The sequence below is a fragment of the Buteo buteo genome, chromosome 4 (genome assembly GCF_964188355.1).
Source record: "Buteo buteo chromosome 4, bButBut1.hap1.1, whole genome shotgun sequence".
In the NCBI taxonomy this organism is placed as follows: domain Eukaryota; kingdom Metazoa; phylum Chordata; class Aves; order Accipitriformes; family Accipitridae; genus Buteo; species Buteo buteo.
Window position 1 is genome coordinate 24,468,190 of NC_134174.1, and position 25,831 is coordinate 24,494,020.

Genomic DNA, 25,831 nt, shown 5'->3' on the forward strand with positions numbered 1-25,831 from the left:
TGCTTTTGGGTTAGAAAATTTAATCAGCATCTCAACTTCACCAAATTGCAATCATATAATAGCTGATGCTACAGCACATAGCAATTCTCTATATTCTAGTCTTTGTAATTAGAACCAATTAGGGGGTCTGGAATATCTGATTTCTCAGGCTTTAGCAACTGATGTGTATTTGGGGAAGATGGGAGATGACATTTCAAACTCTGGGTTTTCTATGGAATGAAAATTTTACCTTAGTCAAAACACTAGGACCAAAATTTTCATAATAAATTTCATCCCTATAGACCCATGTTGCATACTGTTAAAATCCCAATCAGGTGTTGAAAGAATAATGCCACCTCTTGTTTTGTCCATAACTGTTTTTTTGTAGCAGCAAAACTAAATAGATGAGTTATTTCTCTGTCCAGTCCTCATAATGACAGGTTGGCAAAAGAATCATAAGCTTTTCTTGGTGTCTTGAGCCATTCTGTTCCAAAGAGCTTCTTCTTCTGGAAAGGTGGCTTTTCTGAGCTGCTTCTGCAGAATGGTTCCTTCATCATGAAAACCTTAGGAGAGAACATATTGTTTACAATAACACCAAAAAGCCACTTTCACTTAACAGAAGAGGGTTCTACTCCTCTCTGGCCACCAAGATGTCTGATGGCACTGGAAAGTGTTTGGGGAGTTGGGATTCCCTCTGGGAATTGTCTCTGAAGGTTTTCAATGTATTCTTCATTCCACTTAGTAGCTAATTTTTTTGAAAGATGCAACCGTGCTGTTGTACACAAATAAGAAAGTAGAGAGAGACAGTTATCTTGATTGGACAAATTTCATCCCTGCTGTAACAGAGTTAATGTGATATGGGCATAAATGGGCAAGTTCTTTTCCTCTTGAGTAGAATGAAAGTAAACTGAACTGTAAACCTGATCTTAATCCAAAGATGATGATATCATTACCTGCTGCTGCGTATTTAAAGAAAGAAGAGGTGTCATCATTGGCAGCAAATTTTACAGGAAAAAAAATTTTTCTTTGCAGATCACAGTGGAATCCAGACACTGCTTTGCATGAAGGACACGTTGTCTCAGCACAGGAGCTGACCGTACTCTTGCAACCTGTTTTTACCCAGAATTCCAGAAACCTTATCTTGTTCCTGCATGATACAGTATGTAACATTAATTCTTTTTCTGTCGCCAATGCCAAGTACCTAAATGAGATGCCATGGCTCCTTCTCACCAATGTACTCTCTTTGTTTTTCAGCTTAGCATAGGTGATTTCACATACCTCAGTGAATTCTACGGTAACAAGAATCCATTTCAAAATGTGCAGGCAAGCATTTCTCTCTTTTACTTCTTTATATGCAGTATTTAAAATTAAAAAAAAAGGATGTAAGAAAGATGCAAACAGACAATAATTGGAAAAATTAAACTGAATTATAGCAGTTTTCCTATTTAAGTTATTTATTGAGATTATTCCAGTTTAAGCAGATGGGTTAAAGGCAATCAACTAAGTTTGCAGAAGTGTGTTTTGTAGCTATTTTATTTCTGAAGATCAAGTTTTCAGAATTCATCGTAACTGACAAAATTGTTCCTAAACATGCTGCAATTTTGTATTGTAAAAAACCAATATCAACTTCAAGACTGACACCCCCAAATTTTGGTTTGATGACATAGGAAGAAAAGAAATTATAGAAATCAATTATTTATTCCTGATTTTCAGAATTGAACATCCATTTTATTTTCATAGAAATTGAAGCTCATGCAGGGAGTTAACTGTTTCATATTTGAATGTGGTTAATATATGACTAGATATTGGATTGCTTTAATCTTCATGAAAAAAAGTCATGCTACTTGAGTAATTTGAAATAAACTCTGGGCACAGCATCTAACACAGAGTCCTGAGCCGGTCAGCAGCTTCTTCTGTCCTCACTGAGGCGGTTTATGGATTTTGTGCACAGCATCTATGGTTGTACTTACATGACAGTTTATTGAAATGTAATTAGGCAAAGGAAGTGTTCACACATGGAAGTCATAAAGGCATTCCTGCAGGCAGTGCAGTATGAACAGAGCTATTAGTAATGTAACTGGTATCAGCACATGAGGAACTGCAAATTCCCAAGCACCACACAGCAAGCTGTATGTGTAATTAAATACATAAATATTCACATATTACCTGTCTCTGCATCTATACTGTCTAAGAACGTCACGTCTTCCTTGTATCACTGATACTGGAGATCTTCATCTCTTTGCCGTATAACAGCATTGTAATGCTGATGCTGGCACAAAAACAACTATTCAGAGGATGTACATGGGTTTTCTGATGAATGAACGGGAGTAATAGTCATTTGTAGTGTAAGGATCAGCAGTCGTGTCCACAGGCAGATCTACTGGTACTTCTCTGGTATGCCTTATTTTCTCTGGGTTTAAAATCCATGCAAGGCTGTGTCTGGAGCAAATTTTGTTGCTGCCTGACTGCAAAACTGGTTTGATTTCGGAAGCTGTGTGAAATGTACACGTGGCATTGCAAGCTCCTAATGATGTGGTGGTTTTATTTAAGTAGGCCCTGGATGTTTAAGAGGGGGGAAATTAAAGTATTTAAAACCTTATTCTTTTGACTTGTACTCAGGACTCCATCAGCACTGTAGATACAGCTTATAGATGAGTCCAGAGACTGATGGGTTCAGAAATTGGGTGGTACACTGAGTGGATTGGGGACCTACTGAGGGCTAGTGAGGAGGTCCTCAGCTAAAGGATCGTGTTCAAGTAAATCTTTGGTCTGTATCTGGCAGAGCAAAGATTTAAACCCAGGTTTTCAACAAGCTGAATAAATGTCAGTAACAGTTTGTTTGCTTTCTGACCTTGCCTCTGTTCCCTTTCTGTCTTGGAGCTGAGAAACTTTTTCTCATTACAGCTTCTTTAAAACTGGAAAGTTTCTTTGACAAATTGCTTTCCTTAACTCCAGTACTTCCTAGTTTTTTTTCGGTTGGACTTGGCAATCTTAATACTTTTCTAGCATAGTTTTGTGGGGGTGAGGTGCTGTAAGTTGAGTGAAAGAAAACGAGATGTATAAATTAAATATTTCTTTTTCACCTAGGTGCTCATATGGAGAATTTTGTCAATATCTATTGCATAGAATTCTAGCTTTTAGGGCCAGAAAGGATCTATATAATCATCCAGTTCCATCTTGGATGTAACAGAGGCTGCAAAAATTTGTTCAGTTGCACTCCGCTTGAGCTACTTTGGGAAAGAAATCCGTTCTTAATCATGCTATGAAAGACTCTATCGTAATATTCACAGAACACAGGACAAAGTGAAGGTCAGGTCTGAATTTTCTCACTGGGGAAATTAGAATTTTTGATGTTGCATAATCACAAATTTTTATACCTTCACACTCTTTATTATACAAGTGATTCATTAAGCTATAATAGACGTTCTGTGTCACTTGAGTATGCTCCTTTTGAACTTCAGAAATGCAATTTTATTCACAAACCTAAACTGGAGATGTCATTTAGAAGGTATATGTGCATGTAGCAGCATGTGTACTACAATAAGGAAGTGTTATTTGTAAAAGAGTTATAGGCTTGTAAACCACAGAGACATTTGCAGATATTAGATTTGTTCAGCTACATTAGCAGCTGTTCTGAGCTTTTGGGATCAATGGGTTTGTATGCAATAAAAGAGTTCTATTTCCAGTTAATACAAAAGGAATCTTGCAGGTAGATCATTTATCTTAAACATTCAAAGAACTTTTTAATTAAATAATAAAATACAAAGATTAGCACTTGGGGAACATTTTGTCAAGCAGTCACCTACCCTACAAACTATTTTTCTTTAATATTAGCTTTGACTTTCCCCAAACAACGCTCAGCTCCTTAGAACTGCACTGTATGGTAACACACTCCAATTAGTGGCCAGCTGTGCAGCTGCATAATTATTATTGTAAGTCATTGCCATTCGTGGTTCTATATCTCCATCGTATCCTCACTCAGTGGTCATAGACTGAGGAGTACTATTTAGCCATGTGTGATACAGAGATCTTACTATAGTTTTGATTGTCTTTGTTTCCTTTCTCTTTACCTCTTTTAGTTTTATTATATTATTTTTTGACAAGGGGGCATGCAGAACTGCATAATAATCAAGATGTAAGTTCATTGTAGATTTATTCAGTGACATGATAGTGCTTTGTTCTCTAGCCTTTTCCAAAAAACTACTAATATTTGATTTTTCAATTCTGATCAATATCAGCCACTGAATTGCCATTTTCAAAGAGCTGTTCTGCCTCTTAAGGTTTTGTTACTGAAGAGTAACACTCAGTTCTGAGTCTATTATCTCTTAGTGCGCACATAAATTTAGTGGTGGTTTTTTTTTTCACCCTGTGCTCTGTTGAAATCAATTTACATTGAATCTCATCAGTTACTTTGTTGCCCAAGAGGTTGTACCAGAAGTTGCTTCTGCAATTCGTCAGCCCTTGCCTTTAGTATCTTGAATAATTCAGTGTAATCAGCAGATTTCGTTAACTCATTTATGCCTTTTTACCAGATAATTTATGAACATATGGAACAGAACAGACCCTAGTGCAGTAACAGGTACTTTTTTCTACCCCTTGCTTGTGATCTCTTTACCTGCTCTTTACCTATCCTTTACCTACTTCCATGTGAAGACTGCCTCTCTCAAGCTAAAGCAGCTTAATTTCTTTAGGAGTCTTCGCCTCAAGACTCTGCTGAGTGCCTTTTGTGGATCCAAGTACAATCTATCAGCTAGAACTCCCTGGTGTACATGCTTATTGACTCCTTCAGAGATTTTCAGCAGAACTGTGAGGCACAACTTCTTTTTGCAAAAACCATTTCAGTTTTTTCCCAGTGTAATCTTTCCTTGTTGTTATAGTCTGTATGTTATTCTTTGGAATAGGTCTTCCCGCTCTTGCACTTCAGGTTTGCTTCTCTATAGTTCCTCAGATCAGTCTGTAACCCTTGAAAAAAAATCTGGTGTCACGTTTCCCACCATACAGTACGGTGGTATGGAGGTTTGTTCAACAATAGTTTTTGTAGCTGCAACATATTTTAGCAGCTAAAGTACATCAGATCAATTTTCATTAAATTCATAATATATAGCTTTATGCATACATTTGGAGAACACAGGTACAGTGTAAAAGTCTGTAAGATTAATAGTAATCAGAAAGTTAAAATGCAACAATGATCATTTTGTTTGCAGTTACCACTGTGTGTAGAAACAGGTGTGCTTCCAAATCTATTTGAATAGATTTTTCTCTTTTATGATAACCTATCGACCAATGCTGTAGGAAATAAATACAATACTTTTAAATATTTTAAATGACATAGTCACAGGTAAAAGGTGAAGATTTATAAGATCTCTTTCACATGGAAAAGCCTGCCTACTTTGGGTGTAGGTTCCCAGATATTTCCAGAGCCGACACAGGAGCCTTTTTCCCAACTAATATTTTTATTATAGGGCTGTCTATCAGCTCTGATGCCAAACATAAACTAGTTCAGAACAACAAGTCCGCCTACACGATCTTTTATGGATGGATGCATGAGTCTTTAACAAAGATTTTAACAATAGGTTTTTAATGATAGACCTGATGTACTCCATTCCAGCTTCAAACTGCTTAGGTGTAATATCAATCCAGTTAATGTAACACTGAGACCAGAGCTGGGCAAGTAAGTCCAAGTACAGCTTTATCATAGTGCAGCTACTTAGCTTCAGGATGGCTAGAAATGTGGACAGAGTCATCCCACACCTACCTTGAAAAAAAATGGAACAGCAATATATGTAATCAAAGAGTGAAACTTCTTGTAATACTTCACTCAGGAGAGGTGCTTCAGGGGACACTAAAGAAGGTGAATGTACCCATAATCAGAGTAAGCTGCCCATAGACAGGTTAAAGATTCTGTCATTTAATGCAGGAAGTTCTGCTATCAGTCCAACAGCACAATAGGAGGTTTTCTTCCTTTTCCTTTTCCCTTACCCTTTCCCTTTCCCTCTCCCTTTCCTAGCTACCCTATGATTGTACCTCTTTGTCTAGTCCTTTAGCAGAAAGCAGAATAAGGTGTTTGTCAGTAGTCCTATTCATTCTCCACCCTTTTTTTGGAGATCTCATGTTTTGAACATGCATGGCAGTTGAAATCCTAAAATACGTAAAGCAACGTGTGGGTATTGTAAAGACAAGTGTGCAGTGGCCAAATGTCAAGGAGGACAAGCAAGGAGCATGGGATCAGAATGGCTAGCTGAGGCTAATGAGTAGATATCCAGCTGTGTCTGCCCTTCAGGTGGAAAACAGTTGAATACCAGCAGCTGGAAGCTGAGACAGATGGCAGTGCAGGATTGGTTAGGAGCAGAGGCATAATTCAGATATTAGTCAGTAATGATGCATTTTATATCTTATTCTACAATAAATGAGTAATCTGCTTAATATATATCCTTGGAAGAAGTGGCTGCTGCCATTCTGGCTGCTGCTAGGGGGCAAGGGATTAAAATATTGAAAATAAAAAAATTGACTACTGCTCAGAATTTTAGCTCTAAATTCATATATGCAGACAAACCAAAATGAAATGTATCATCCTTTCCTTCCAGGCGGTGCTAAAAACGCTACTCAAAGACCTGCAGACCAGATCTGTTCTTTCTGCTCTATTTTAATTTCTGCAGTTATTTTTCTATCAGTCTGGCAAATCAGACAATACTGCATACTCCTCCCTTATGAGCATCTATAGAAATGTGAAAATAACTAGCCTTTGCCTACGAAGGAAAACATGTGAGCAATTAGAAAGAACCAGAGCAGGTCAGAAAAGTGGTAGGCAGCCAGAGAACAGACAAAAAGGAAAAGGAGTAGGAGGAAAAAAAGTGTTAGCAGCACTACAACACTTGCATCAGTTAGAGGGGGAGAGTCTGTAACAACCTGAATATCTGAATGTTGGATCAAGTGACAGACTCAATCTAGACTTAAATGTAGAAAATGCAAAAGCAAAGTTAACAAGTTGTAAACTAGGACTCAATAAAAAAATTCTAATTTTCACATTAAATTTCAGGTACATTAATTTTGATCATTCTCAAGTCTCCATCTTGCATTTTCTTTCCCTGAATATTTCAAGTTAATTTTATTATCAAGAAAAATCTTTGGAAGGATGTTTTCTGACTACCCAGGTTTCAAATTTATAGAATGAGAATGTTTTTAATTAATTTCACTCAAGTATTTTCATCAGAAACCCAGCTATGAGAATTATAAATAAAGTGATAGATACCGTGATGCTTGATTATTTGAACCAGTTCAACCTGAGCTTTATAATTTGTATTTTGAGTAGAAAGACAGAAAATACATGACATGAAGTTTGTTTGTGTGTGTCTGGAGGTTCTGTAGATCCTGAAACATGTAGCTTGCTTTAATTAATAGTTACAAATTAGACATTTGGCTGTACTGTGTGCTGTACCACCAGGATGTACACAAAGGAAGGGTTTTTATTATGCAAAGTATGACTCTGTACTGAACAGAGCTGCTGGAACTTGAGGTGTCTGACATCGGTCCTTCGCACCTCTGAGGGCATTTAGTTAGCTCATCGTCTGATGAGCTTGGCTTCTGGCAGCGTTCATAACCTGTCTCTCCAATACATTCTTAGCTTAAGAACTTCTACCTATCTGTCTCTCCTCTTCCACCACATGTGTGGAAAGGACAGTAAGAATTTGGTGTCACTGAGTGCCTTAAGCTTGCCCCAAGAAGGTGCAGGAATAAGAGGAACCCAGTTGTCCCTTCACTGCCCCTTTCCAGGAGCAGCCTGCAGCCAGCATCAGGCTAGTAAGAACTCAGGTAGTGTTTACCATGGTGGTTCCTCACCTTGAATATTAGATTAAGGATACATTAAAAAAAAAAGTTTGTGTTTAATTATTAAGCAAGTAAACAAACTCTTCATAAATTTATTACAGGAAATTCTTCAGTCTTCTCCTTCATCTTTAGTTTTGCCAGCTGTTGACTGCGAGGCTACCAAGTATCTTCTGAGCTTTCTTCTGGAGTCAGGATATTGGAAGTTAACAAACGTAACTAATCTTGATGTCTCTCAGCTGGAAGTGAATACACCTGAACCACACTTACTGGTGGTTCAGCTACAACCACTTGTCAGGTAGGAGCTTGTCACAAACAAAACTGACCCACATGTGTGCTTGATTTTTAAAGCTTTTGAAAATGTCACGTGTGTTCAGGAAACATAAAAACCAAAGCGGAAGCTTACAGGGTTAGCAAAGTTGTTTTTCTTGCAAGGGTGAATTGGGTGTTTTTTAAAGTCCCCTGATGAGCTAACCAGGTGTAATAGATGAATTATGTTGAGAAAGTCAGTCAGGCGTTCCTATTTTGTCTGCCTCATTATATGAGAACAAAAGGACAACTAATAAAACTAAATGGAAACACACTTCTAGTAGAAAGGCTGAATTATTTTACGCAACACATGATTAACCTGCAGAATTAATTGCTAGGAGGCATTCCAGGGGTCAAGAAACCTCACAGGATAAATAAGCAAGCAAATAAACATACAGACAAACCTGAAGTTAATATGAATAAAGAGACTGGTTTTCATCACTCTAGAAGGAAGAGGAGGGCTATAATTCTTCATGTTTCTAGGCCTATGACAACTGTGATCTAACAGAGATAGACTGTCCCTTCAGGTGAATGTATATTTAGAAAATATAAAGCATGGGTGTATCGAGTCCCTCTGCTCAGCTTCTCCTGCTCTTTCTTCTTCCCAGCCTGTTACTTGGGCATTTGTACATATCAGTATATGGTGCATGTATCAATGGGTCCTAAGGAAGTGCCATTATAGCTATCATGTCACTACACAAAAAAAGAGGTGGTATCCATTTTAAGGAGGTCACGTACAAATGTTACACAAGGGGCCAACACCAAATGAAAAGAAAGCTGCACAGAGATTGGTCAAAATAACATCACTGGCTTCTCTGCAGCTAAGGAAGTTTGAGCGGTTTGAGGAATCAGCTGAAGATGTGGTCCTTGCACTATTAATGGCTTTGCAGAAGAAAAAGGTCATAAGGAGGAGATGAGAGAACAATGGGGGCACTGACGCTGACAGTAATCCTTTTACCAGTCAGTATCTTTGTACATTTCCAGTTCACACTGTTCTTGCCTAGAAAGATTTTAAATTCTTTTTCTCCCACCCTTTTTGTAGTGGTTTAAATGAGATTTCCACCCTGGAAGCAGTTGCTGAAAATGGTAAGCAATATGACCAAGATATAACTAGCATTTCATCATTTAAGCCCATGTTTTCACTTGAGCAGATTGTATTCTCTAGTTCCTGGGATTTGCTTTAATACTACTATTTAAAAGTTTTCTTTCCCCCCCATCTATAGTACTTTCAAGCAGTCAATTATCATAGTGTTGAAGTACTGAGTGTCTGATTCAAAATCCACTGAAATGGGCACAGCTCTGTGACCTGAAATGTAATGGTAATTCACGTCTGCTTCAGGCATGGGCCTTTGCTCATGCTCTGAGATCCCCCAGTTCAGAGGCTGAACCCTGCATCTCCGTGCAGCTTGGACTGCCTCCTTGCATCTTACCTCGCACACCAGGAGCTGGAGGTGTCAGACTCATCCAGCACTTTGAAGGTCTTGGTCTTAACAGAGGGTGTCTGAATGAATATGAAATGTTCTAGTCTTTGTAAAACAATACTGATGTCCTTCACAGCCTTTAATTTTAGAGTCTTTTATTGGTTTTCTTGCCTAGCATCTGGCTGAAAAAGAGATGCCATACACTGAAGAGGCACCAAGAGGCATCTGGGTTTTTGCAGGGCTTTTACTTACTACTCTAAATTCGAGATCGAGTTATAAAGTCTGCAAATCACTGTAGTGGTAGTTTCAGGGACAAACAGTGCAGTGTAGCGCAGCGTAGTAGGCTGACAATTAAACAGTGTCCTTAGTGCCTATGATTGTTTCTGCCCAGAGCTGGGGCTGTAAAATCAGAAATGGATTTGAAAATCAGGGGAAAGTACCTTAGTACTGAAATCAGTGGTGTGTCTTTTTCTCTTTGTTTTTGCACTACTCCAAAATGAGTGTGTTTTTTATACTCCAATAAGCAGCTGGATTTCCATCTCTGAATTGCAGAGGAGTTGTTTAGTTCTCTTTTCTTGTCCCCAGAGCATCTTAGATAGGAAAAGCCTCGACTTAATGCTGGCCTTGGCTAAACATTAGCGTTTTCTTTATGGACACTTCTTCCATCAGCTGGACAAACTCAAGAATAAGCTTCCCAAACTTCATCTCAGGCCGCATTGTTTTGGAACAGCAAAGTTAATGCTGGATCTGTGGGATGATGGAGGAACAGGCTATACCAGCTTTCCAGTTAGTGTCAACTAGCTGTTATCAGAAAAAAGGTGTGTGGATCAGGGAAGATGTTCCACTTTGTATGGCCAAGCGCAAAATCTGCACTTAGTATTCTGTGTGTCAGCTGTACTCTAGAAAAGTGGGAGTGTGGGCTGAATCCTCACCTTCTGATTTATTTGCCAAAGCAGCCACTCAATTCATTGCTGAATAAAAACTGGAAATAACATCAGCAGGAAGTTTTAATTCAAATGAAAGTTACTGAGCCACAGTTCCTTAAACTTATCCCCCTGAAGGTCTGTGCAGCAGGTGGGAGAGCGTCGGAAGAGAGGCATTGCAGAAGTAGTAAAGTGTTCCAAACACAGCCTTCCAAGTCATGCAATCTCGGGTCCAGCAGGTCTAGATGTCTAAATACTGTTTGCGGCACAACCATAGTCATTTGCCAAATATTACTGTCAGGACACCCTTCAAGGTCAGAACTGCTTGTGAGGTCATGAGTTATTGGTGTTTGTTATGGAGGGACTGCTGCTAGATCCTACCTAGGTAAGCAACGTAAAATACTATTTGTCACATACTTGCTATGTGACATTGTTAACCCACAAACATTGCTTGTAATTTTTTTTTTGTGGTACCAACAGTAAACCCATAGAAAAACAATGCAGACCTGTAGTAGGATGCCTAGAAGTTCACAAAGCCTCTTATGTTTGTCACAGCAACTTCTTTCCTTTCTGCTGTAAAGGGTTTTAAAATCCGATGTAATAAAATGTCAGAGAAATCTCTCCTGCTGTTTTACTCACTGCAGACAGGAAGCTCTGTAAGACAGAACAAATGGTCTCAGATACTGCCCAAGAGAAATGTGCTGTTCTGAAATATCTAGAAGCTGGAGTAAGCTGAGGTTTTTAGCACGTTATTAAAATGACGCTCATTACAAAATCCAAACTGGAATTCAGAATCCAAATCTGCTCAAGTTTCAAGGGATTCAGACTTACTGCTTTCTTTATGCTTCTTTTTAGTATTTCTTTTTTCTTTCTTTTGCATGCAGTAGAGTTTGACATTATTACTCAGTTTTTGCCTGTTTTCCTAAACGTTTCTCTGCTCAGGAGGAGGTTGCATTCTGTCATGTCAGTCTTACCTGCTGGATCCAGCATACCTCAAAATCAATGGCAAAGCTTCCTGTGACTTCATCGGCATAAGATGAGGCTCTTTAATTGCTACTGCATGTACTCCTTTTTCCACTCTGATTCTCAGTGCATTCCTCTTTCTGCTCTTTCTCTTCTTTCCCATTTTCCCCCTCTCATCTTGCTCTTTTCTATTCTTTCACTCTTGTTCATAGTTCATACTCTTCCTTTCTTTTCTCTTTTCTCCTTCCAGAACATTTCTTCTCATTTAGTTTCTTCCATCCCTTCCATCCACGTGTAAAATCACACAAAGAAATTAAGGTAGATTAGAAATTAATAATAGCACTAATCCTGCACTCCCTGGTGAAATTCAAGGGATATGTCTTCAGTGAGCTGGAAAAAGGTTTAATCCTTCCACCAAGGCACAGATGCAGGCAGTTATGCTAATTGAAGGTGTTACCCTAGTGTCGTGGTTTAACCCCAGGCAGCAGCTAAGCACCACGCAGCCGCTCACTCACTCCGCCCCAACCCAGTGGGATGGGGGAGAGACTCAGAAGGAAAAAGGTAAAACTCATGGGCTGAGATAAGAACAGTTTAATAGAACAGAAAGGAAGAAACTAATAATGGTAATAATACCAATAATAAAACAACAATACTAATAAAAGGATTGGAATATACAAAACAAGTGATGCACAATGCAATTGCTCCCCACTCACAGACTGATGCCCAGTTAGTTCCTGAGCAGCGATCCGCTGCCCAGCCAAGTCCCCCCAGTTTATATACTGGGCATGACATCACATGTTATGGAATATCCCTTTGGCCAGTTTGGGTCAGCTGCTCTGGCTGTGTCCCCTCCCAACTTCTTGCGCCCCTCCAGCTTTCTTGCTGGCTGGGCATGAGAAGCTGAAAAATCCTTGACTTACTTAGTATAAACACTGCTTAGCAACAACTGAAAACATCAGTGTGTTATCAACAGTACTCCCATATTAAATCCAAAACATAACTCTATACCAGCTACTAGAAACAAAATTAACTCTATCCCAGCTGAAACCAGGACACCTAGACCAACTATATTACATTCATACATCTATGTAGTGTTTCCTTGATCCATGCTATCTAAAATAATAATAAAAAAAACCTTCAATAGAGCCACTCTAAAATCACTCTAACATCAATATCACCATCTGGAGATGCCTCTTGTTCCATTAAAGAAAGAGCCTGAGATGACTAATGTTCCCATGTAGGCATGTAATTTAGGTGCTTTAAAATACTGTGGACAATCTGGACCCTTTTCCTTGAAGAATTTGCAAATACTTCATAAGCAAGGTAGAGTTTTGATCACAGGCAAACAAAGATCTATATCAACTCTGCTGTCATAAGGGTGTTCACAGCAGCTTCTCCAAATGAAGGAATTGCCTCTAGAATCTTCCTAAAGGCAAGAGTTATAGATGTTACTGGTAACTATAGTTACACGGAGCTCCTTACTGAAGTGAAATGCAAATAACATGTTATTTCAGAAAGCAATTGGTTCCTTTAATGAAAGAAAAAACAAAGACAATCTATGCGTTTTTCTATGTATTATTTTTTCTTCCACAAATTTTAGCTGAGGCTGCTGAGAATTTCCAGTGAGTTGCACTGTGTGCATATAGAATACAAAATCTACATTATGTAATGCCTTGGATCTCCACACCCAATATAATTGCGGTAGTAGTACATAAGCAGTTGTTTTTCTGAGTAAGTCCGTTTCTTATAGTAGATCCTTTTAGCAATAATTTTTTAGAAGGAAAATTTACATAGCTATGATTCTTGACTGATATGATGAAATCAATTTGGTTAAAACCCTGCAGAAAAAACAAGGCTTGCATTTTTACAAAAGCTAAGCATTTTACTCAGCCAGGAGACCATAATTACTGTAAATAGAAGAGGTTAAAAAGGATAATAATATAAGGTCAACTTTCAGTACCTGAAAATGAAATACAATTTCTGTAATGTGTAACCTTGAAATCTGAGAAGCCTGTATGTCCAGGCTATAAAATATCCATTCACCAGATTGGTACATGGATGAGAAGTGGGAAGGCACTGAAACAGTAAATGTGGGTCAGCTTGCTTATTTCTCTGTCAGTCCCAATATTAACACTAATCATGGTTCTTGATTCACAACTGTTATGCTCCTTACCATAAGCAGATGTTAAAATTTCTGCATACAGCTTGAAAACATTTATCAGTTGTAAGTATTTGTCACAACTGCCGGTGGTTTCAGAACTAAAAGTGGATCTTCTGTAGAGGTGCCTTTGAACCTCTTTGAAAGGTCCTCCCTTACTTGACTTCCTTCCTTTTTCAGAAATATTCCACCATATTTCTCCTTTAGCCTCCACTGTAGTCAACAGCAAAATTTTCCATATGCTGTTGAGGGTGTAGAGTCAGGCTTTAAATCCATTGAAGAAAAAAGGAATATTGCTGCCAATATTATGCATATCATGCCCCAAACTAAGCACTATGTTTTGAGTATTGCTTCACAGTGATTGGTTCTGTGTACTTTGTAATTCCCAGAATAATACTGCTTAAGCTTTATTATTTATTTATTAACTGGTCACTTGACTAACAGTATATGCATCCTGCTGTCATCTCTTAAGTGATTTCTTCTGCTCTTGCTTTTAATTGCCCAATGTTCAACCTTTCAGGTATTTTTTCTCTGGTATTTACTTTTCAGTTTCAAAATCACTCCTTTTTCTGAACTGTTGTAATGTATTTGTTTTGTATTTTCTTACTGAAATTTTGCATTTTTCAAGACACTGAACATGTCTTATTCCATTTGTACCTATTGGCATATAAATGGTACGAGCACCTAAATTGCTTAAATAAACTAAATAAGCTTAAACATCTAGCTCATTACCTCTCTCCAACTACTGTGGGATTTTAGCTTTCTCAGCTTACAGAGTTTGTTAAATTATACATGTTTCTATTTATAGAAAAAATAATTGGAAGACTGACCATGGATCTGCAGGAACGAGGGATTCATTTTTCAGTAATTTATACTGCAGTGAGACCTTCAAGGGTGAGTAATCTTCAGTGCCTAGAACTGCCATATTTTTGGCATCTAACAACTTTATGTTTACAGAGGAATGCTGTAGATGATTTTCAAGATTACACAACCAAGCAGTCTGTATTAGATGAGGTTTTGACCAGAAATGATTGTATGATTTTTCATGTACAATAGCTACACCACATAACTATTGAAGTTTTACTGTTCTAGGAGACCATAAATCTGCCACTGTCTTCAGAACTTATTATTGTTTTTAAGGACTGTAATTTTAGATTTTTTTTTTCCATTTAACTCTAATGGTTTTATAGTAAGGTCTACGTGGAACCTTATCGAGCTTCTTAGTGTGCCTGGTCAGTAAAGAGGGAGTGTTGTTAATTAATTGAAGGCTACTAATGAATCCTTTTTTAAATTAACAGGTTTCATTCCTTTTAGTCAATGCTTGGTATTTACAACTGGAAGGTAAAGTTTTCACCCTTGCTGATAGTCAGAACATCACTTATAGATCACATCACATTATGTTAGCAGTAAGTAGCAACGCAGGATAGTTATTCATGCAGAGTTATCTGTTTTGTATGGCATACAGGTTGTAATCAAGAAATTTTCAAATTTTAATTTTAAGGCAGTTAAATGGAAGACAGTCATGCCTTGAGGATAACGGAATACAGTTTCCTCTAAGAAGAGAGGCATATGAGGGATGGGCTGTGTCTTAAAAATCAACAACTGTTTGAAAGCAAGCTATGTGTTCCAGTGGTAACACATCTGAGCTTCTAATATGAAGCTTAATTTAATCTGAATTTTAATTAAAACTCAAGATAATGTCATTTAAGAATACAGAAGGTATAATTTCCTTGGTTTAGGCAACAGGAAAGCCATTAGTGGGATTGTCTAGATCTAGTGTGAGCACTGCAGACAGGATCTTGAGAAGATGGAGGGTTTTCAGGAGGGAACACTAAGAAAAATTCACAACTGTTCTTAACACAAGAACAAAACCTAGAAAACCTGTTTTAAATGAGTATGGAGTGAAGTCCTTTTAGCTTTTCCAAAAGAAGAGTAAGATGCAACTTGATTGCACTTCATAAATGTTCTTTAAGCCAAAAGGGGATGAACCCCCCAAAGGTCTTCTATGTTCAATCAGAAATACTCTGGGTTTTTGCCGGGAGGTAGGATCTTGAATCTCTGGCTATCCAACAAGATGATTAGAATAGTCCCTTCAGACTCTGGGAAAAGAGCTAGTTCTACTGAAGAAAAACAAGAACTTTCTTCAATAATCCACCCTGTGAAATTTCCAGAGACTGGGTTTTGAAGACCAGACAGAATACAAAGACAGAGCAGCATGAGGAAGCAAGCTCACCTTGATATCCTGTGCTGTATGTTTTTGTGGTAAAGGAGAGGACATGAGTCCAGGATTTTTGATCTACCTTTTTTGTAAAATTTTTTTAACAAAGATCCAAAATAAAAATAAAAATTACTTCGTTATTGTGGCTCTTTTCTTTGTTTGAAATCAAAGGGAAGTGGGCATTCTTAGCTGAAAATTGCATTTAGAACAATTGGAATGAAAAATATTTTTAATTAATGAAAGAATTGGTGTCAAGAGAAGGAATTTTTTGAGCAATTTTAAAAGTTTGTTGAATTTTAAATCTATGCATATTTCAACAGGCTTTCTAAATGAAAGTGACTTAGTTTGAGCAACTGGAGCACTTTTAAATAATTAAAGCAATGCATTTTAAGATGTTTTGCATTTAAAAAAAATAAGCAATTTAAACTTTTCTCAATTCTGTAAATTCAATGCCATATAAAACCATTTGAAACATATTTTTTCCCCTCACAATAACTTTAAGTTATTTCAGTGCATTCAAGGTTATCAGCTTCTGTACAGTGCTAGAAAAGGCAAAATGGAAAGTACCTTTGAGGGTTCATTGGTCTGTACATTTGCATGTAACTTCTTCTTAGTATGTATTGCATATCTTTGGCTGTGCTTGAACTGCAGGAGGTGTGAACTGTTTCACAACCCTAAGCTAAAGGACTAACTACCTTTGCTTAAGCTATAAAGACTATATTCCATGATCTAGAAGTTACAGGGTCACTCCCCAGTGATAACCGAGATCACTATATATGAGAAGTAAAAGGCTTTGATCGTATGGGAAAAGAGTTTACATTACTTAGTACATTTGAGAATCAATAGCAATCATTAAGTATGAAAGATTTGCATTTACTAAGTTGGCTTTTTCTCACTGATGAAGGAAATGAGCTTTAAGCATGACACATAAAAAAAAAAAAAAGGCAGCTCCTTCTGATCAGGTAAATTAATTTTATGCAGTGAAGCTCCCAAACACTGGGGCTATGAGATACTTCTCGCCTGATAGCTCTACCTCCTTGCTATTGGGCAGTTAATGGCTTCATAGCATCATCTTATTACATTCACTCATTCTTCCGTTGCCTCAAGCAGAGAAAAATAAATGTGAGAAATGCATATATTGGAAAAGATTCCAGACTGGTATTGGCTTTGCAGAAAGTGAATTAATGAGACAGGAATCAAAACTCCCCTATGATTGAGTCTCTTTTCTGATTTGATGAGAAAGAGCTGTTTAGTTTAGTCAGTGCAGCCACAGATCCCTTTGGGCTATCATAGTTATCAGTTAATTACCCCAATGCACGATGGAGATTTATTCAGGCTGGTTCTTGCTCTGTTCCAGTTTCAGCATTTGAAGCTGGAAGACAGAATTAAGACCCTGAAACAGAGGCTGTTTGGTGACCTACATGAAATGGTTTCACTAAGCAGTTGATCATTCCTCTGGATATCCCATCATGTCGTAAAGGAGCTGCCTTCCTCCAACAAGGCTACTGCCATGTCTTGCAACTCTTGTTCTAAAAGGCTTTGCTGAGGTCTGGCTGAGTTGGGCTGACATTGGGAGTGATTTGTATCACATAATTCTGGGCAAGTGAAGTGCAACTGCCTACATCTGAAGTCATCAACCAGGGTTCTCCTTACAATCAAAGACTTTTTAGGGTATGATCCTTCTGACCTATTTTGTAGGGGACTGCTGCAGGATGAGATGAAACTCACCCTTCATAATCTCCTTTGTCTCTGACAACCATAAAGGCAGTCCTCATGCTTAGGTCAGATCTCGACATATACATTTAGTCAGACAACTCGCACTCAACATTTCTCATCTTTTCCATTAAAAAACCAGAAACTTATCCCAAGAATTGAGGAGTCTCCTGCCAAGACCTTTCTTCCCTTTGAAACTCATTCGATAGCTTGTTTTTCTTCAGGAGAATCAAACCCCTCTGCAGTCCCTTGTTCCACTCTGGGATCAGGAGATCTTACGAATATATGAATTTTTGTGTTCTTGGGGACTATGATCAAAGTCACCCCTCTACTTGTGCTTGCTGCTAGTTAGTTTTTTGGCTTCTGGTTGTAATGTATAATTTTACCTGTGCTGTTGTAATTGGAGAGGTTAAAAAGTCTGCAGTGATTGAAAGACAGATATGCTTCAAATCAAAAATCTCATCACATTTCCCATCCTTCAGATCCTCGTGATGTCCATGTCATATTTTTATAAGTTTGCTTCTGAAACTTCTGCAAGACGGTTTCATAGTTGTTTCTTCCCAGTTAGATTGAATGCTGAGGAACCACATGTTGTCAAAAGGAGATTTATGGCTACTTCCCAGCTGATATTTATTTTGCTGACTCTACTTTTTACAGATGCATTGTGAAGTGCTGTTTAAACTTTCTCTATTGCCTCCACATTTTCAGAGAGTTTCAGCTACCGTGGGCTTTTGACTGCTTCATTCTACAAGCTGTCTCCTCTAGTTGGCATTTAAGCGTGTTGAGTCTTTGATCCCACTCAGAGCCAAGCAACATGAGTTACAGGAATTTTATTCAGCCTTAAGTAACATGGGCATCTGCAGCGCAAGTGGTTGCATTTGACTCTTGAAAAGTGTCTCTTGAAGGTATCCTCAGGTGCTATTGATGTGCACTCCAGCTGAAAACAGTATGAAAGAGTTTTATCTTTGACAAGTGCTTGTGGTTGCATTTTCTTTGTTTCTGCCTTCTACCTAATGCATTTTTTAAAATGCATTACATTTTGCAGTGCTGTGTCTTCCACTTACATCCAGCTCCTCTCTTTTTTGTTGACTGTTCAGTTCATCACTCTGAGGAAACTAAACTCTGCAACAGCCACCCCACTGACTTCACAGCTTCTGATTAATGAAATGCTTTTAACTATTTAATATACTCAAACATTATATAATGGGATCTTTCCCATGAACCCAATGTCATAAAAATGCTTATAATGCCGTTTGCTAGAGTTGGAGTTGCAGGGTGGATGTTGTCATGCATCCTTGACCACGGGAATTGCCTTATTCATTTACTCTTGTATTTTTTACATTTGAAGGAGCAATTATGGTTTGACATAGTATAATAAAGCATCAGTGCTTCCAACCTAAAAGAAGAAACCACAAGAATTCCTTATCCTTTAGTTGTCTCCTCTCCCCACTTAAAGAATTCCATTATAATAAAAAATAAACTTTAACTTGTAGATGAAGAATATGCACTTAATTATTTCCTAGCTAACTCAGCTTTTTTTCTACTTAATAGAGGTAGAGTCTTTTTAAATAATTACAGAGGAACTGCTTAAGACTGGTTGAAGCCAGTTAGGTGTCACTCTAGAGCGAGAAAAAATGAACAAACATTTAGCCAAATTAGCTTGGAAATTGAACACAAGGATGAGAGAAATGCTTGCTAGCAATTCTGTATGATTCATTCCATGTGTTAGTGGGGAATTCAGGGAAATAACTGAAAACTAGTGTTTTACCTTTAACCCTAGACTTTGCCCTAGGGCATTAAGATTCACTCACTTTAAACATTTTTGCAACTTTAGCTTTCATTTTATATTTATGTTTTTATATATGTATTCTTATTGACTTAACTGGGAAACGAAGAACAGCATAGAACTAAACTATTATTCTTATCTGATCAGAACAATCTTTTTTATTTTCAGTTGCTAACTAACTTTTTAAGGCATAGATGAAGCCTATACAGGTGTTCTGTACACACCAAATTAAAAAGTGGTGAGGGCATTTAAAGCCAAGGACGAGGAAAATTTGAGTGGGGGAGGGATGGTAAAGAAGGGTACAGGGGAGAGTGAATTCTGTCTTAGGAAAAAAACAGAAATTGGTAAAATGCAGGTATAAAAATAGCAAAGAATATTCTTTAAAATATATAGGCAGAGGTCATAAACATAATAATTTAGATCAAAATAAAGGTTTAAGGCTAAAATAGGGTAGAATAAATAGAATGTGTAACTGTAAACAAGCATATTGATATGGCATGTTGGTAGGCATGTTATATTCTAGGAATATAGAATCCTACTCTAGGAATAGAGTCTTTGAAGGCTGAGGCGAAACACAGCATCCAAGTGACATGATTTAACCTAAAGATTTAATCCTAAACCTGAAATGATTCATATATCAGTGATTTGGTGAATTGCCTGGTAAGGTCCTGTAATTATGTTGACTGACTCTGTCTATAGATAGTATTCAAACTGTTTAAATGCAATGTATTAAAAGCTCAAACTATACATCAAAAAGCATTTTTGAAAGACAAAGAAGAACTCAGAAAAATGAGTGACAACACAAAGCCAAATGAGCCTGTTTGTTGATAATCTCTGTGGTGGAACACAAAGAAGTTCTCACTTCAAAGACTTTTTTCCAGTAATCATCAAAACTCAAAAACTTTTGCTGTTACTGATGTGGTAGTAGGAGAGATTTCAGAATAAATCGATAAAATTAGTAGTATCATATTACCAGGGTCAGATAATTTTCACCTAAGTTTTAAATAAAATTAAAGAAGAATCTACAAGACTATAAATTGCCAAGATTTCTAATGTATAATTTATAAACTATAATTTATATAATATATGTATATATAAAAATTATAAATTAGTTTGGCCTTTATCCCAGAGGAGCAGGAAGTGGCAAGTGTGACATGGGGTTTAAAAAGAGGCTCCGTATCGCTGAACAAATACAGCCAGGAAACATATGTTCTGTACTGACAAAATTGGTTGAAACTAAAGTAATAAATATGTGCATATATGAAGAAAATACAGTATGGATTTGGTGTTCTTTGAGAGGCATAAAATACATAAGTAAAAGTGATCCAGTTGCTACAGTAAGAAAGGTAAAAAAAGTGAAATTATTTTGGGACAGAAATAAAAAAAATAAGGGTAGAAAAAAAGGATAAAACCAAAGGATCAACATTTACAGTGGAGAGTAATTACCAGTGGAATTCCCTGTGGACTGATGTTGATACCTGTGCTGTTCAACAGAGTCAGCGTTAGTATGGAAAGGGGGCTGAAATCCAAAGGTGCCAGAGTTTGCTGATACACTGACAAGTTGGAGAAACCACTCACAGCACTGCGTTACTGGGTGATAAAAAGACAGATGAAATCCAGTATGAAGGAAAGTAACACACATAAGGAAAAACTTAAATAGACATATTACACTGTGGTGAGTGGATGCTATTTCTCAGAAGAGAGATTATGGTGCAAATGTGGGTAGATCTCTTGGAACATCCCAGCAGTCAGCGGTGGGATGGATAGTGAACAGTGTTACCAGTCATTTGGAAAGGAGGAGGGCAAAGTAGCAAGCGTCAATTAGTTCAGTAAGTCCTTGGTGGGTGCAAGTCAGCCAGTGGAATAGTGTGTGTGATTCTGGCCACCCCATCTCCAAAGGCATACAGCAGAACTGCAAGATGAAAATATTTTAGCTAGAAAAATTGGCAATTCAAGAGGTAAATGATAAATAAAAGCACCAATAACATGAACAGGCTAAACAGGAAACAATTATTCACTGCCTCTGGCCAGTATTCATGATTATCACTGCTCGCAGACCATAACATAGGAATTCAAGACCACTAAATTCCTTTAAAGAAACAAAATTAACAATTTTTGGGTGGCAAAAGTGCATGGATTTCAGTGATTTGGTGAACTGATGAAGGAAAGACAGGAAGAAAGGATGGAAGGTAGATCCTATTACATGTGTTCATCTGAATGCAACCTTCAGCTCTGAAGGTTTCTAACCCAAAGATTACAGAAATCAAGGAGGGTGTCCTGGGACAAGTATTGTTTGTATTTACCCTTTTCTTATTTTTAGCTGCCAGTTACTATCAGTAGTACTGGCAGTGAGCTAGGTGGACCTTTGGTCTCACACAGTTCAACTGGTCTTGTGTCTTGGCAGTGGAGGGTTGGGATATTGGCATAGCATTTTTCTGGGACAGGAATGTGAAAGGTAATATGTAACTTATTTAACTAAAGGCCATGAGCCAGAAGAGGCAGCCAACAGGCTAAACAAAGCTCCACTAAAGGAAACTCCCAGACTTTCCTCCTCATGCTCACCTATCAGGTTGCTGTAGAATTGCCACTTTTGAAAATGAAAATAATTACCACATCAAAAAACATGATTGCTGCACATAAATCATTGTTCTACTGGCAACCAGGAAATCCATAACAAAAAGTGATTGTGTCAGCTGGAAATCCGGTAGGTAGCACCCCAAGTTGGTGCAGTTTTCCCTACTTTCAGTTAGTGAAACGGGATTCTCAAGATGCCTGTGATTAAGGACCTGCATGTTGCCTCTGGGGAATTTGAATCCTTTCTCCATTCATCGCTGCCACTGAGCACAGAGACTTGTATCTTCAGCACCTTCTCCAGGTACCAAAGCCCATAGGCATGATCTTTTCCAGAGGCAGACATGCATTCCCAGTCTGGGGAAGCAAAGGGTTAGAAATGGGAAATGATCCCATCCACTCAGAGGATCACAGCATATGTCTCTCCTTCCAACATGCTCCTAGGGTTGAAGAGCCAGGAGCTTGGTGCTGTGTGGCTACATAGCCCCCGCACGTGGTCAGAGCAGCCTTGACCTAAACATCTACCTGCAGTACTTTTTGTCTTCCTTCCCATTGTAGGGAATTAAATGAATAAAGCTGGTAAAAGAACCAGCTGGTGTAACCACAGGGATGCCGCATGCACTGGCGAAAGCATTTACAGCCTGCACCATTTGATTTCTACTGCAGCCTCAGTTGTCTGTGCTAAAGGAATAGACGTTAGAGAAACAAACACGCACTTTACGAACACATGACATAAAAATTTGCCCGTAACTGGTAACATGCAGGTTCCTGATCCTTGGAAGTGTGTGAGATCTGATGGGAGAATAACAAACCCCCAAGTTTTAGTGCATCCAATCTGTAACACAGTTAAGAGTAGTTAGAAGAAACCCAGATTATTTCATTTTAGTTTCAATTGGCGTATCATATTCTATCTTTCTTTTCATTTTAGAAAACAATTCATTCACTTATGTAGTGCCACAGAATGTTTCGATTTTAGAAATTCAGTGTTTTGTGGTAGGAAGACATTTTGTTGCACTGTTCTAGACCTACTACATTTATGCATCTAGTGGTTGTGTTTTTCTCTACTTTCTAACTCTTACCCTGCCTGCGATCCCCTGAAGTATTAGACTGTTTAAAGCCATCAGCTAATGATTTTCTGTGTCCTGGTTTCAGCTGGGATAGAGTTAACTGTCTTCCTAGTAGCTGGTGCAGTGCTCTGTTTTGTGTTCAGTATGAGAAGAATGCTGATAACACACTGATGTTTTCAGTTGTTGCTCAGTAGTGTTTAGACTATAGTCAAGGATTTTTCAGCTTCTCATGCCCAGCCAGGGCACCTGACCCAAACTGGCCAACGGTGTATTCCATACCATGGGACGTCCCATCTAGCTTAGGAACTGGGAAGGGGCGGGCAGGGATTCGCTGCTCGGGGACTGGCTGGGTGTTGGTCGGCGGGTGGTGAGCAATTGCCCTGCGCATCATTTGTACATTTCAATCCTTTTATTACTACTGCTGTCATTTTATTAGTGTTATCATTATCATTATTAGTTTCTTCTTTTCTGTTCTATTAAACCGTTCTTATCTCAACCCAGGAGTTTTACTTCTTTTCCTGAATTTCTCCCCCATCCCACTGGGTGGGGGGGGTGTGAGTGAGCGGCTGCGTGGTGCTTAGTTGCTGGCTGGGGTTAAACCATGACACTGCCATTTGAAACAGAAAAGAGGGGCCATCATTATTCATACATAGCCATTGTGCATATGCACCCATTAAACTCATAAGTACAGCATACATGACTCTAAAATTAGGATAGAGGATAATTATTTTTGTGTAATTTTCAAGCATATTTATGACTTTAGCAGAGAAATATATCCTTGCTTTAGTGATGGATAGTTCTATTGAAATGTTCTCTCTAAAAGTTACTTTTATTAAATCCTATAGGCTTTTCCATAAAAATTTGTGAACCTGGAATTGCATGCAAGCCTCTACTCACAAAGTTTGCACATTAGAGCTTTAACAGACAAAGCTATGAACCAGGCCAGGGTGTTAATAAAATGTTGACATAGTGTTACAGCAGCGTTTGTGTATTGAAATACAGGTCTTTTTTCTTTCTGAGGACCGTATTACCCCATTCCTTGTAGCTGACAACCTTGAATTGGATTTCAGTCACCTAATATATGGTATCTTTCTTTTTAGAAAGTTGCCTAATTAGAAAATTGACTGATTATAAAAATTTGGGGTGCTAATGTCTTTTGAGAAAATAGCCGTGTACAGTCAGATCCCTGTGCAGTCACCTGGGTTAGCCCCAGTCAAACTACAGGAGCCCCAAGGCAATGGTGGAGGGCTCTGGGACTCACCAGTTGACCCCTGGACTGTTTGCTGGGGATGCTGTAAGAGAGGAGGCAAATTTGCCCACCATGAGTTGACAAGTCTTTGTTTCTTCCTGGGATCCAACTTAGTATCACAGTACTGCACTGTTCCACGTAGGCTTACCAGCTCACTTCAACCTCACACGAGAATCTCTGTTACTTGGTCGTTGTATGACATATGTCCTTAGTGTCACTGGTAGAGAAAAAAAAGGCAAGAAACTCATCCTTTTCCTGCCAAAATGCCACAGGCCTCTTATTTAATTTGTTAATGGAAGTACTGCTGTAAAAGCCATAGATAAAGTGGTGCCTGACATCAAATTTCATATTATATGGTATACTTTGTTCTTGTTCTGTCCTTTTCATTTTACTAAAACCGCAATGTTTACAATTTTATTGAAACATTGCAGCTGCTGTTCTGTGACGGGATTTCTGGTTTAGCCCAAATGATCGAGCGACTTCACAGATAGATATTTAATGAATCATAAAAAGTACCATTCTACATTTTAGTGCACTACGGTATGAAAGTTAAACCCCAAGTATTCTAACAGCTAGATGTCTCTGCCTCTGGGGCTTTCAGCCAAATCACTTGCAAAATCCAGGAACAGAATAACAGGATTTCTTGCCTTACATTAAGCAGAACTATTGCAAGGTGAATGTTGGATCCCATTTTGCCTCCTCACTGTTGAAAACTCCTTCCTCCTCCCCAACACATGATTTCCTTATGACCCAAACGATATTCCTTGCTACTGCTCCACAGGTTTTCTCAGGATCTGAACTGCCAGCAAGAGCAACTGATGGTGGTTGAACCAAATGCCCACCTAGGCTGCCCATTACCTGGCATTGAAGCTTGGCTATGGTGTAGGCACAGCAGTAAGCATCAGGCTGCTAAAGCAATCCCACAGGAGTGCCGGAAGGAAGTTGGTCTTTGTTTTCTAATACCCCTCACCTTCTAAAGTTCAGTTTTCCAAAGTCTGATATCAAAGCATCATGACAAGGGTCAGTAACTTCCAGCCACAGAGGTAGCAGTTACACCTAACTGCTGGCAAAGGCTGTGTGCTTTGCTCTCATTTTGTTTTAGTTGATGGGCTAGAGACTGGTAGGGGATGAAGGAAATTAGGAAATTGAGATTGATGACATTGGCAGAGATTTGTTAACTGAAAGTGTTAACTAGGCTTTGGTGGAAAAGTTTGTGTGGAGACAAACTTGAAGAGGAAAAAGGGTTTATCAAGAGGAAAGAAAGCGTGATAATCTCCTTCAAAAAAGCATGGATGTTATTTCTATGATTAGCTTTGCCTAGATTTTCTGATGTGGGTTTCTTTATATATGTACCTTCTATCTTACATACATTACTGTCAGAAAAATTAAGTGGATACTGAGTGCAAGAAAGCAGAGCAGAAGGTAAGCACCTTTTCATTGATTTTCTGTGAAAAAAATGCTTGTTTTAACTTCCCTGTCAAAGAGATCCAGTTTGCTAGAATCATTGGTCTTTGCCTTTTGATTCAGCGAAACTGGGAAGACAGAGCCAGACTCCCCTTACAAGTTCCTGCAGTGCAAGTTCTGGCTTTCTCTGTTTTCTCCAGAAGAGTTGTCACACACAGATGGAGATGCCAAAAGCAAAGAACAACATTG

At 38.3% G+C, this 25,831-nt stretch overlaps 1 protein-coding gene across 1 annotated transcript in view; it reads left to right on the forward strand.

Annotated features, from left to right (window-relative positions):
- ATP6AP1 (ATPase H+ transporting accessory protein 1) overlaps positions 1-25,831 on the forward strand; it is a 54,398-nt gene that overhangs the window by 6,413 nt on the left and 22,154 nt on the right. Inside the window, exons 2-6 of the mRNA XM_075026799.1 lie at positions 1,012-1,138; positions 1,234-1,302; positions 7,905-8,098; positions 9,152-9,195; positions 14,383-14,468. Of these exons, the coding sequence (XP_074882900.1) occupies positions 1,012-1,138; positions 1,234-1,302; positions 7,905-8,098; positions 9,152-9,195; positions 14,383-14,468 (520 nt within the window). The remainder of the gene's footprint in view (positions 1-1,011; positions 1,139-1,233; positions 1,303-7,904; positions 8,099-9,151; positions 9,196-14,382; positions 14,469-25,831) is intronic.